General features: G+C 38.3%; 1 protein-coding gene across 3 annotated transcripts in view; it reads right to left on the reverse strand.

Moving 5' to 3' along the window:
• The window catches only part of LOC111268729 (uncharacterized), a 53,091-nt gene that overhangs the window by 33,225 nt on the left and 4,766 nt on the right, over positions 1-15,100 (reverse strand). For 2 of the 3 annotated variants that reach the window (XM_022847873.2, XM_022847872.2), the window contains exon 3: positions 1,032-1,195. In XM_022847873.2, coding sequence (XP_022703608.1) covers positions 1,032-1,195 — 164 coding nt within the window. Of the gene's footprint in view, positions 1-1,031; positions 1,196-6,321; positions 6,589-15,100 lie in introns of those variants that run through there. The other variant, XM_022847874.2, reaches the window with a different exon arrangement.

The following is a 15,100-nucleotide window of genomic DNA, read 5'->3' on the forward strand; positions in this document are numbered from 1 at the left end:
TAATAACGTTTTGACATGACGGGTAAACGCCATCAAAGGAACAAAATGAACGTCGTCATGGCTGATTCAAGGTTTTTTTTTTTTTCGCTAAATATTGAAAGAGCGTCTATGGAACGCGTGTCACGAAACTCTGTTAAATATTTGTAGCCCTGGAATTATACCAAGGACATTCAGAGAACAGTAACAATGGCCTACAAAGCAAGTCACCTCCTCAAGTGTTCGTGTCAATGGATATATCCCCCCCCTTAAGAGGCCGTCTGCTGAGATTTTCTGTTATTCGGTAATTTTGATTCATTGATACTTTAAAGCTGGATAGAGGTAAGCGATTTATGCTCTTCAGCACTACTGAAACGAGGATCACGACTTTACCGAAAATGTCGCATCTAGCTTGATAATATCGGTTTTGACAATAAAAATCCGCATAGATAGAATACAGTTGCTTTTATTAGTTTGAATCGCGATTCCTGTTACCCACTCTGAGTAATCCAACAGACGTTTCGTCTTTCACTACGTAAACATTTCCGGTAGAATATTGTATCTTGCATAGCAGCAATGTCGCAAGTAATGAATAGCTGCCTTCAGTTTTTTAACCACACGGCCTATTTAGCAGATTGACATCAATTACGATCTATATAAATTATATTAAATAAATGGCTGTATTAATGAACTAAACCGTCTCAGTAGTGTTTTCCTTGGATAGTAATGTTTCAAGATTTTTTTTTATTTTTCTTATTTATATAATTAAAAATATAATATTAAATAAATATTATTTATATTTAAGATTTTTAATTTGTTCATCGATATCGTCGTTAGGACGGCTGGCTCCCAGCATTACTCGACCCTAGGTCACAACGTATCCCTAAAATTAGCCGGATCAACACTAGTTACAAATAGTTAGTGATAACTTACAAATAGTTAAGGACATTACCAGATGTGTTTCGCAACCGTAGCACTGTTCAGGCATGAATGACGTTATGTAACAACGAGCACCGCACATATTGTAAAATATATAAATAACATTTACTACTTACTTGATGATTGTTACCACCAGAGTTAAAGTGCATAATATCAGCGATGACGACAACATTGGAGGCGGCTATGTCACAAGCGTCTGTGACAAGTACCGCATCTGATTCCAACGATGAGAGGAGCGCCTTTTTTTTCGGCATGTACCGTTCAAGTTTTGGCGTACAACCTGCAACATGAAAAGTAATAGCAATTGCCTGTGGATGATATATTACCATACATTCACTTGAGGCACGATAGCTATAATTAAACGTTTGTCCATTTAGTTTGCCTTGGTTGATGAATCAATTATTGGTTAAACCTGAAACTTCATGTCATTACTCGAACAATAAAGCTAATGATCGAAAAATCCTTTGCTTTACATATTTAGAAAATTCGTACGTGCTTATAAGACAAGTCAGCATATATCTAATTCAAACTCCTCGGAACTCAAATCAGATTGCCGCTACGCACAGCATACAACAGACATGTATTACAAATTTACAAAAACGCTAAATTTTACATATGTGGTTTAATGTATATGGCAGGTGACTGAGTCGCTGGAATGTACCAAGAAAGCTTTCGTATATTAACCGGTTTCGGTAAAAACCTAAAGGGCAACTTGTGGTTTTTGCTTTCGTCATGTTACCTACTTTGGATAGCTGGATAGTTGATATTCGAAATGTCATCCAGGATTCCTTGGCCTGAATTATAACAAGGATTGTAGAAGGAAATATTCAGAAACGAGCCTTACTTAAACTCTTAAACTTAAAGGGTTGGATAGCCTGCCTACGGCAGGGCATGGATGGATGAAAAGCCCTCTGAGAGCTCTGGTTCCTGAGACTCAAAGATAGGCTTACTTCATTTCTTGCCTTAGACAGCAGTTCTCCAGTTCCCTATTGCAGCGTGATCCTTGATTTCGAAGGTCTCGAAGGAACCAGGCGCTTAGGCGCGTAAATGAGTTACATAAATTCTCGAAAGAGCAGAAAGCGACATCGGTTTTGTTGGTCAGATGCAGGATACGTTCGGTCCGAAGAGAGACATAACGGACAATGCACACATATATGCGTTCATTTTGTTGTCACTGTGCATTTAACCACGACTAATTGCTAATTGATTATACCATTTACCTATCGTTTCCTGTGATGGCTCTGTTAATTACAGATGACAAACGGTTTCTCATAACGGTAATAATATTAGTAAATTAGATTAAAGTACTGCGCTAGCATTATTAGATGGCTATAGATCCCGAAGTCGTCCCGCGCAACGATAGGCTCATCCTACAATTGCAGTCCATTTCACAGTGTAAAAGTCTGTGTAGAACGTATGGTTATAACTTAAATTGCACTTATGTAAGGCCGACAAACAGATCAAAAACATACTATAATATATCCTAACAAGAAGTATACGAAGTTAAAAAGAATACTTCTCTTTGTTCATGTAATTTTTATGTACATAAGCTTACGTTATTGATTATAAATTAGTTAGTCAATTCGAAGTTAGAGGACTTCCGATTTTGTAACAAATTATCAGTCAGATGTGTCAATTTCATCTAAAAAATCTGTTATGACTATGTTATGACCAAATTCGAACCTTATCGAATAGCTAATTTTAAACTTTTAAAATGTACCAAGATACGTTCTTCGACTTTATGTAAGGCTAGAATAAAACATCAATTAATTTATATTATAGAGATTTTGAAAAACAAAGCTCACAAAGATTCTTTAATAGGAGTAAAATCAATGAGATATCTTTGGCATAATAAATATAAAAAATTAGCAATTCGTTAATCAGCGGTTGTACTTCTTAACTGATGCTATCAAAAGAAATTTGCCTAGAAATTTGGAAGAGCGACAGTAAATTGATAAAGCTTCGCAACGGTTACAAGCGATACGAAACAAGCGCATTCAAATAAATAGACCGTTATACGGTTCGAAAATACATTTCAATGTCAGCAGGAATAGAGTTCTCCACATTCCGGCAAGCAACTTATGTACAAAACTAAGTTCGTATATTTTATTGTCTCTTAGTATAAATTTATGTCTACGGTCGTCATTCGATTCGTCTATATTTGTCGTTCTCCTATCGATGTGTCAGTACTGCAACGTTTGATTTGGCATATAGGGATACGCACTTCATACCTATGTATGTTCTTCTACACAATATAATATTAAGAACAACCGCACGGATGCGACAGGAACTTTATTTTAAAAGTTCCTGCCGAAAGCAGATGGCAGAAATGCCAGCGACATCTGGAGCCGCCCATGGTATCCCGTAAATGGAGCCGGCAGAAGGAACTGCCATGTGGTCAAAGAATGAAGATAAAAAAACCAAAAACTGAAGCGATAGAACGAGAAAGACAAACCGTGAGAATTAGATCCGCGTTGTGATCAGAAATGTTGGACGTTTGCTTCGCGATAAATGAAGCCGGCGGTGGCGTAACGGCGTGCTGCCAACACCTTCAACACGGTGGCAGACAACAGTAGCATAAGCAATATGAAAAACTTACAAAATAGAAAAGAAACGAAAGGACAACAGAAAGGGGAACGAGCGAGCAACAGAGCTTCGATTCCTTCTCCTTTCACTTGAACCGAACTATGGAAACACTGCATGGATACTCTCTTTCGTCTGAATTCTCCACCAGACTCCACAGACATGCCTACTGCCCAGCCATCATCTGCGGCCGCCCACCGCCAACAATGCGGCGCTACGGTTGCCCCATCGGCGTTCGTTTACCAAGGTTCTGCTATCTTTGTTCGGGTGGAAGGAGGGGTCGAATGGCAAAGTACGAAGCATTCTCAGGCAAGCGCATGCTACCGTAGTCGTTTACAGCCACCGTTGCAATCGCTCCTGTTATGTGGCGTCACTGTCGTTTTAGGAGAGAGGAGAGGTAGATAGAGAAGGCTCTTAGAGCGCAGGGTCTAAGCCACAGCAACAGCAGCGGTAGTATCATCATCATCATCAGCATCATCATACACCGGAACTAACAGAAAAGATGGCAGACAAAGGCGGGAAATAAGCCGTTTTCCCGAGTACCCGTGAACTCCTGCCTGGTGCGCTGCCTAAGCCTCCACGAAAACCGCTATGCAGCGTAAGCAGCTGGCGGATGGCGTATCAACAGGAATAAACGGAAAGACCGGAAAAAAGGAACGAAAGATGGTAGCTGTGTGGGTGTAACCTTCTCACTCCGCTACCCCTAGCGCCACCACCGCCATTGTACATATCGTAAATCCATTGCTGGCAAGATTTAGTTCGTGCACAAGCAGCTGTAGAATGTTTATCTACAAATGCTATCTTTCGCAGAAGACGAAAAAGGACGATGCTAAGCAAGCTTCCTCAAAAAGCGGGGTAATAGATAGAAGTTGCAGTACATTTGTCGACTAAACCAGGCAACAGAATCTCATTTAAATTTAGTATAACTGAATCCTATAGTAGGGATGTGGCAGAACCTTCTTCATAACTATTTTCACAAAACAAACAGCCCGAAAAAGTTTAAATTTGACCGCCAAAACTGTTGCCGTTTGCGTCAATTTTTCTTCATTATAACAATAACAATAAAACTAGCTTTGCCTTGAGAAGGAGGATCTATCTTACCTGCTTTGCCTCAGCGTTAATACCTAAACAGACTGGCAGATGAAAGCTTTGCTTTAACACAAAGCACAGCAGAAAAAAACTTTATCAAAATGACGTATTCGACTTCAGTCTCGAACTCCTATAAAGTAGCACCACGTTTATATTTGTTTATTTGATTAGCCCATATTGGCGCCAAGAGGCAGAACAGATTTGGAGAACAATTGCAAAATGAAAACGAAGTGGTAGCTGGTGAAAACGAATCCACGTTCTGCACGTACACAAATGGACATATTAGGTTAGTCAATGCAAAATGCGATAGAAATCCACCTCATGTTTTGGTTATATCATAGCAAAATGGTACAATTTTATAGCGATGTGATATTCCGTGATACTTTTCTTATTTTTGAGACATACTTGTATTCCCCGAAATCTGAGATTGTTCACTTGAATATGGTCGCTTAGAACTGTGACAGGCGAGGTGAAGTAAGCCAAACTGGTTTACGAATACGAGTTTAACCTCGGAACCTTTGCGCCAAAGACAGCTTGTCGTATAAGCTTTGCATTCGACTGCTAAAAAGAAAGTGGGTCCTTTGTTCAAAGAAATTACGGTAAGGATATTTTGGACTCGAAAATCAGTCTCATGGGAGACTCTCCACGAAAGTAAATAACGAGGTGCTCAGAGTTGTGGTGACAGTTAATTCATGGTAAAATACTCAAGTTTGCTGTAAGTAAAAATAGCATCTTCGTTTTCTTCGGTCAAATCTGTAAAATAGAGGTTGAATTGAATGAAGATTAAATGCAGAGACGAAAGGACGCTTGTCTCTTTTTGATCGCACATTATAACAATGATCCATTTTTGTATTGAATTATGACTTGTAACGAAAAACAGGTGTTTTATAATAATCGCAGATGGTCACATGAGCAAAGAGATTTAACTGAACCGGTAGGCATCAGTCTGAAGCGAATGTGCAATTACAAAAGCCCAGTACAGCTGTAACGCAGTGCAGTTGGACGAATCCCAATGACTGGTTACGGCTCAAGAGTACCGTCAACAACTGGGGCAGTTGGAATGAACAAGCTCCACATTAATCAGCTAAGGTAAATATCTTGAACTTTGCGTTCCGTACTATTCTTAGGCACTCCATCAGGCGCCTGGCTCCCTGTACGAAACGAAATGTATCTACACTCAGACCCAGACCACCGCAATATTACTTACAATGCCACTGTTGGGAGCGATAGTGTTAGAAACCAGAGCTGGACCACATCTATTATTACCGCAACCGTAACAACGTTCGACCTTAACATGGCAAAAATCAAAATTACCTTCAAAAACTTTATGGATTCTCATACCCGAGACTTCCACAGCAGCAAAATAATTAAATTACCATCAGAGGCCATGAATATATATACGTTTTGAATGAATATAAAATAGCTACGTCTGTAACCAATTTCAGTTAACTTTTTTTGTAGATCATACTGAACGACTTAATAGCTCGTTAGTCAGGGGCAATAGCTGGCAGCATTATTGCAAAATGACGGTATGTGTATATCCCGAATAATTTTCAATAGCAAATTCAAATTCTCTGGTGGGTAGTGTAGCCGGGACGCTGGCAAATTGTGTGCCAAAAGGGGAATCGGAGGTGCTTCTAAGTTGAAAATGAGAGGTATTAACAATTTTAAAATAACAGACGAAGCTCAAGCTTGCTACTATGTTGACAATGCTTTACATATTTACAAACTTACCTTGCCTTATCTCAGGTAAAACGCAACGAACTTCGCATTTATACTTGCAAAGGCTTAATGACTTGGCAATATTTGAGTCGAATCGTGCTCAAGGTCGGCAACAAAATTAAACTAAAATTCTCGTTATCTTGCTGACACGATGGATCTTGCTATACAAATTTGGCTGATATCAGTTTCTAGCTGAATTTGAATGAAAGACGAAACGACCTAATTTAACCTGTCGCGAACGACGGTCGGTTGCTTGCAAACGATAGAAACGTGTACTTCAAAGCTGTTGATGCACTAGATAATCAATTTTACGGTCTAAATCGATTGGCAACTTTTATTATTGATATGCAACCCCGTTACGCGTATCCTAAACACAAAGGGATGCTATTGTACCAAATAGAATTTCGCAGTTGGAATTAAGTGCCATAAGACGCATAACAATGTGGCACCGCTATATTCAGCGGATTAAGTGAAATATCTGCGCAGGTTCGCACGACTGTGCTAATCCGAATATAACTTATAAAGGGCTCTGTTATCAAGTTTTGAAGCCCAAGCAATAGCCCTAATGTATAGCCTTCAAAATAGATTTTCTATCGAAAATCAACTTTGGACACGATATTACCAAATTGTGATAATAATTAGGCGGAAAGAATCTCTCAAGTCAGCATGCCTTAAGTGAAGAACGAATCAATGGAAACATTCAATCGCGGGACGCACATATATACAAAATCGCTATGAGTGAATGGTTGAGAACGTTATCTTATCTTTGTCGGAACAGCTTCTGCTAGAGCGTGCCTAGCAGCCATGGCTAGCACATACGATGCCGGACAATATAAGAACATAGGTATGATTATTTGCTAAATTTTTATTCTCATAATGTAAAACTCGCAACGTATTAAACTTGCAGTTGCTTTATGCCAACACTCTTCAAGTAAATCCGGATCTACATGCCTGTAGGTTTAAATAAGGTTAATTTAGCTATCGAATCTCAAACGACTGTGTCAAAGGTGACGCTCAATCTAATACGGTGTTCTACTAAAGTTTTAAGACAACTATCTGTCTGAGGGTATCAATACAGGAAGTACTTTTCCTCTGAACTCTTTCGAAAAGGTTTCTTTTATGAATCAATTGGATTGCTAGCCGATGGCGTTTACATTTGTGTTCCCATAAATCTGTCAGAACGCCGTCAGAGACACATATATACAATAAAATTCAGGTAAAGGGCGATATGATGTTGATTTGGTATGTAAATCTATCGTAATAATAGCGAATTTTCAGCGTATGAGAACATTTTTTCGATGCTACCTAGTTATATTAAGCCAATTGTTTATAGATTCATATTTTGTACCGTAACAAGATAAAATCTGTCCCTATTACAAGAAATTTATTATTCACGTGTCATCCCTGTTCCTTCATCACGCTGCTCATTCATGTTGTATTCTTCGGTGGGACAACATTATACATTGCTAACTATTGCATCGTTTACAATAAGAGATCGTAAAGTCATCCGTAGCTTTTCGAAGTAAACACCGCCAGTTCCTATGCCACGAGTCGCTTCTAGTGACATAGATAAAATGATGCTTCCCATTAGATATAGATGCCTTTGATAGCGCGACATGGTCGTTTGACCACATAGATATATGTGCGTGTGTGTGTGTGTGTGTCGGAAAACGTTTCTTTAGTGATGGCCTTTGGGTTTTCGGGAGACGTTCATTACAATAGGGAATGAGTTAACGGGCCACGCGGGAATGGTCTCATAGACAGATAGCTTAGATGCAGAACAGGATAAGGTGAGATGAAGAACCCCTAGGAAGCTATACGATGCGCCCGAATAGTACAACCAGACAGAGCCCGCCAATGAGGCATAACACTTTATTAGCCGAACGGCGCCGGCGAAGACTTTTGGGGCTGTACTACGGCATTAGGAGTCTAGGCGCCCAGAATCACCCTTGCGTCACAGTGTGGCGATATGTTGGTCTGGGCTGAAACTCCGTAGTTCGTTGTCCAGTTGGTAGTCTGCAGGTTAAAAGCAGCAGAATGTACACTATATGTCAAAACAACACTCCTGGGCCCTAGCACATGTAATATCGCACGGGAGTCCCGAGAGAAGGTATTGCTGTTATAATGTTAGGCGTGGCCAGGTGGTGGCAACGATGACGGCAGCGATGTCTAAAAGAGGGCAGCAAATACGAAAACTCTCATTGTTGATATATCCGCCAATGGAGGTAAGTGCGCGTATATATACACAAATTACTTTTGCGCTCAGAGGAGTACAACAGTATTATATATTACAATTTCAGTTGAATTTTTTCAGCTTTCATAGTATGGACATAAGTCGTGGAGTGAAACAATTATAATAAATTTTATAATGTGTAATTAATATTCTATTATAGTCTCGCATCGCGTTTCTCTTTGATGCAACGGGTTAACTGGACGAAATTACTCAACGTTATTATAAAAATGATTATAATGGATCTAATTGTAGCAAAATAAAGTAATAACAAAATTGCCTTTGTTTGTAATCATGTTTTGTTTAGCGAAGCCTTTTAGATGTATCATTTCAGTACAGGACGATCATTGGCTGTGTGCTGCTATGCCGACGAATGTCACCGTAGTAAGTGCGCCAAGATGAATTCTTCATGATTTCTTTGATTTATGATCGATGATAAAAATTTAACTTTGAGGTAAACCTTGGCGTGTAAAAAACACCGAGATAAACCGCACTCATTTTGAGTAACTCATTTTTGTTTTGACGAACAACCCGTATTAAAGACATTATCTTAGTAAATTACATTTCTTAACAAATAAGCATAAATTAACGCTACACAATTAGCCGGTTATTTATAACTTATCGTAAGTTGTCTAGTGGTAAGATGACGATTCTGTTTCACTTGGATAATCTGTTATTTGTCAGTGAACTGAGTTCATGAGACTACGGAGAGCAATTAAAAAAGAAAATATTCACGATTACCGCTAAACTCAGACACAATAATGTCTGAAAATACATACTCAATCTGATTGGTTCAATGTCTGCTCTTGTAGAGCGATATCGCTATCACCAGAGAACAAATTTATAAATGGAGTCGCAAGGGCGTCATTCAAAGATGGTACGCCATACGATCCTCAGGTGCAGATCGATGCTACCTTGTCGATAAAATGCATTCATTCGATTCGGGAGGATGATAGCTCAATATGTCTTAGAACTTCTAAAAAGTAGCTGTAGGGGAATTTGGTGAATCATAAAAGGAATCTAACTCTTTGTGGAACCGTTCTTCCAAAGCTAGTTAACTAACTTATACAAACACTGTTTATTAATCAAGCAGGTATCAAAGTAGTTATGCTGCGAAGCAACGCTTATCTCCACACAACTACATAAAGGCTTCACCTAAATAATCACTTCTCTCTCACACAATTTATTGGCCACAGTTAACTTCTTTCGAGTACCATTTATCTCCATCAGTGTTATCAAGCTCTCTTGTCTTGCATTGTGAAGAAGAAGATTGCGGAAGATTGCGAACCTTACCGCAAGAGAATCCGCGAATTTTAAAATGTTTTATAAAATCAAGTGGAACTATACCTTAAGTTGAACCTTAATATAACTGTTGGATTGGAACATGAGTAACACCTAACAGAAACGTATCGTCCCTTGAATTCGACTATTGAATGAAGTATGTATGTATTCGATGCCACTCTTCACGACCTTCTCCGATCTTGCAACCAATGAATTTATCTCTTCCCGCCAGAAATGTTTAGTTTTTTTGTTGAAGTTATCCAGCTAGGTTTTCAGCTAATTTTATTTGCTAATGATTGGAAAAGATACCTCACGAGTCTGGCCATTTCTGTGCTTTAAATCGAGGTAAAGACATCACTCCTCGCAGATGACAATTCGGTGTAAACGTGTGTCATCTTGGCTGCGTGTTGCTCAGTGCCAAGCAAGATGTTTCAGGGGTAATAGGAAGCTGTATCCGTTTCCAATATTCATTCAGTGTACAAGGCACCCAAAATCCAAATTCTTAAGTAAGCAAGCCCCGTAAATCTAAGGAGCCTGTCGATTGTCGTATATCTGTATTTTTTCAGTTTCTCACGCAATTAACGAATTATTTGTAAACCATCTTTTCTCAGTCGGTTCTTATCGACCTCAGATGGCAAACTGGGTTGGCTGCAGCTTCCGGTTCTAAGATACAATTCTTGGGCCTTGCAAAGCAGTTTTAAACTATCCTACTAATTAGTGTTCTCGCTATACAAGGCAGAAATACCTCCGTTTTAATTCTACTGTTCTGTAACTACTTGACCTCGGTAAAAGGTTAGAGTAGGTTTACGAATGTATCCTTTTTACGTAGAGCCTTCACTTTTGGAGCCAGAATTCGATATAATATTTTATTAATTGGACAATGAGATTACAAGGGATTTACAGAGGGCAAGGAAAACCTTCGAATGGCATGTACAAGCAAACGCACAGCCAAGAAATTAAAAAGCATTGAAACATTAATAATAAAACAGAAGTACTTGTGTTTCTACTTAAAACTTGAGACAGTTCCTACACCGCTGGTCTAATTGTTTATATCGGACTATTGGTTCAAGTTGTGAACATACGTTGTGTGATTAAATCTAAAATAAAGCTAGCCTCTTTTTATGGTAAGAAATCACTCCTACACAATTATTTGACATAAATATGGAGTTACGGATTGAAAGTATCTTTTACATACGTTAAGATACCTAAAATAACTTTGATTTAATTGATTAAAGGAGCGATAAACTCCTCTGAATGGCCGTCAGGGTTGGTTTTTGTGCACTCCGGACCGCGCTAAAGTGGTGCTAAGTTAATAAACCAAGATCTGAACTTTCAACATTGGAATACGTCGCCATACAACTGTTGAGTGTTTTCCATAGCGCACTTTAAGTGCATTGTAATTTACAGGACGGCAAGATGTCTGGGAAATGTGCTTTATGCAACTTTGTATTAATTTAATTCAGTTCTATCTACTTTATGTATGGTACAATGTTTTATGAATATTTTTGTCTGTAGGATTCTTCAAATTCAAGATTCAAAAATGCCTTGAAACTCGTAGCTGAAATATACGGAATAAATAAATATATGTTTTACATGGGTCAATAGATACAATTGGTAGGTGTTCCCTGTATGCCTCATTTCATAAAGGGATATGTGCAATAGCATGGTTGCCTAGGCCCAAGTTACATAACAACCCCTCTGTCTATATTGATTCAGTTGCCTAAGGGATTTAGTCGATAGGTAAGAGCCACCTATTTAGGCCGCTGCCTTCCATCATCAAGACTTTCAGAATAGGCCCTCGTAATATATTAGTGGCTAACTTGCTTGCCTGCTATTTTAGGGACATGTAGTAGTCTAGATTCGAATGCGTGCTGAGAGCCAGCTGCCTAGTGGAATACCTACAGGCGCTGCCGCCGAAACATTTAGGTGACATTGAGGTTGTACAAGGGTACATATTTTATTAAAACTGAATTGTACTAATAAATTTGATTTGATACTGTACAAGCATTTGAGGTTTATTTGTAAGCTCGCCCTTTTTCCTAATTTAAGTAATATTAATATCTCTTTCCTATTTTGAATGAAATGAAAAAGCTTTCCCTTATCTACGTTCCTATTAGGTGTCAAAAACAAGCCTATCGCAGAAGGTCTACATTTTGTTAACCTGTTGTCGTAGTGATTTAGAAGGTTGCAGTATTCAATGCCGAAGGTGACCAGTGTTAGTCTTCAAATTTATCCTAGAATGAATCTAACCTTTGCAGCAGTAAAACAAGATATTAATAGAATACAACATAACTTCAGATCAACTTATTGGCTACGCACTAATGTCTAAATATGTGATCGATTAAATAATGCAGCGAGCTACCTGTAACTATCAGTCTCCTATAAGTCACACAGTGCGGTGAGAAGACAATAACTTTTCGCGTTATGGATATCATACAAGGATGAAGTAATTCAATAGCAAAATAAAGCGAAAGTAAGATAAATTTCCAGTCACATTTTTAGAGGCTTAGTAAGAAATAACTTTTCGGTAAAATGGAACAACGGCGAATTATCTGTATGTAGTAAACTGAAGCAAATATTGTTAAGCCAGCGATAAGAACCATTTACCAAAGACAGATATTGGTCGAAAGCTCTTATTGTCACTCAAATTTAAGGAAAAATTGTCATAAATATATATATATATATATAGCGGGACATTGATGGACTTCCATCAGCGAAACCCTATAGCATAGCAACAGAAGAAAGCCATTCACGGGTTCTAAAACGTAGATCACATAGGACAATAATGTGCAAATGAAAAAATAATGGGTTTTATGATCTGCGGCAAAGCCCCAATTGACACCAAAGGGATTCGTCTGAGTTTGCGAGGATTCGAAAGAAATCGTGCGGTATGAGTTGCTATTGCCTAGAAAAACGATTGATTCAGATCTTTACTATTAACATCCTAACGAAATTACAACAAGTTATTGAAAAAGATCGACCGTAACTTGTGAGCAGGAAAGAGGCCGTCTTTCACCATGACAATGCAAGACTAAATCGATGCTTAGCTACGCGGAAAAACTGAGAAAAGGTCCATTGGTAATTGTCTATTCCGGTTTTCGCAGGACTCCTTTAATGATGTTAATTTAGTTTCGATGGAGGTATGCAAGAATCACTCGCTACGGTTTTTTGCGAAAAAAAAAAAAGAAAAAACACTGAAAAAATGACGGTATTATCAAAAAAATAACAAAAAATCATTGATAAAGATGGCGCATAATTAATTATGTTGGTTTGAAATATAAAAATTCTTTGCTTCAATTTAGGTTTAAATCGGTCATAGTTTTTTCGACAATCTAATGCATGCTCGGTATGAAAAAGTAAATTAAACTTCTGTAGCACTATGCGCGCTATTCGAATTGAAGACCGGCTGGCCTAGCGCGAAGAGGCACTGCTACTTCGCCAGACAGCCATTAAAAAGTCTCTGGCAAAGCATGTCATGATAATAATAGTAAAACTCCAAGTCAATTAAACGACGATACTTTCCAAGTAAGGCATTGTGTATACGCTTAGTTGTTTCTCAAATAAAGTAATTTTAGAGGAGCTGTTGTTTCGAAGTAAGTTGTACGTAGCGCGCAATTCTTTTTCAAAAATTGAAGGCTATCACTCGGCATCACGTTTTTAGAGAAACTCATAAAATTGTACGAGCGTTTTAGGTCTAGCTGAATATATCTTAGTGCGACAAACCGTTTGTTATTAATCTCCCGCCGAGAATCTCCAATAAAAGGATAAAATTCGATGGTGTTTATAATGGAACGGATAGCATTGAACCTTTAAATGCACCTTTTTATCATTAGCTACCGAGTTTCCTTGAAGGTAATGCGCCGAAGCAAGGCGATGGGAGAAAACGACGAAACATATTGACAATAGGGAGATACGGAAACAGGTTCTATTCAAGCGCTTATTAAGAGATCTAAGCTTTTCAGGCTTGTAGACAAGCAACTTCATGCTGAATGGATTGATCTTCGCCCACCTGAACAAACATGAAACAGAACAGCGTCCTCATATTTTGTGCCGGATATGTTGTACGAGCACCCTTTACTGCTCCGTCAATACAAAATATAGCACTCACCTTGGGTAGAACTCGACACGTTCTAGATCCACATCGGTCAAAAACATCGGACTACTAAATATCTCCATTGTGCCTTTTGTAATCCACCTCCTATGGCCGGTTAGCTACGTAGTATCGATTTCGTATTTGTTCCATATAATGAACGACATATATTTCCACGGTTTTAGCAATTGCTGAGTAGCCAATGTATCGACTTCAATAAGCCCGTATAAAGTCTATTCTGTGGCTTGGATTCTACTCCAACAAGAAAGTGAAGTTCCACCATACGGACGCATCGATATAATATACGAAAGAATAGGTCCACTATTACAGTTGGGGTAGAACATAGAGATGCACAAAAACTTTATAGTTAGTGGATTTGGATTTAATTAAGCTAAGAAAGCATATCTAATAAGACGTATGTATTTTGGTGTATGTCCTTAAGCTATACTGATCGTAGGCACACGTAATCATGGAGCTAGCGTTTCAGCTGTATTTATTTTTCTGTATTTAGTTTAGCAACAATAAGATTAGCAGTTAATCCACTGATATAACATGTATATACGTATCGTAATTTGAAATTCACGCACTTTTTGCGCAATTCGATTATGATTTTTTAAGGCCTATAGCCTAGCTGCCTAACTTAGTAAATGTTGAGGTAAATGTTATACAAAAACAGAGCATAAATTTAGTAAGTACGTCACTATACATTTGTCATTTCGTTATATCAGTTCATTTTAGTTCCATCTGCTGTGATTACGTAAAACGTTTTCCAATAGCTCCTCCATATATGATTGCACTATTCTACATGATAAATTAGACTATACAAATTGTAACTGTGTAATAATAAGGACTGCCCTGCTACAAAAGGTGTAACTTTAAATTAAAGTTGCGTCATCATCGGTTGTATGGCCATTATTGATCGGACTGAAATTTCGCTCATAACAACTGACTGGCTCCGTAAGCACATGCTACATATATATCGCGCTAAGATTTCTGCGTCCTTCGACGCTGGGCCTGTACTAAGTTATTAGAGATCTTACGCATGAATTTATTCGCCAGATATCATATAGGTATTTTCGTTGAAACCTGAATTAATCTAAAGAGAAAGAAAAATTCTCTTCAGCTACGGAAGAGCCACCCTTCTACTTATCAAAATGTTACTTTTTACTTACAAATTCCTTAGCTAATTT

This window comes from Varroa jacobsoni, unplaced genomic scaffold, assembly GCF_002532875.2.
Source record: "Varroa jacobsoni isolate VJ856 unplaced genomic scaffold, vjacob_1.0 scaffold_1312, whole genome shotgun sequence".
Lineage (NCBI taxonomy): Eukaryota > Metazoa > Arthropoda > Arachnida > Mesostigmata > Varroidae > Varroa > Varroa jacobsoni.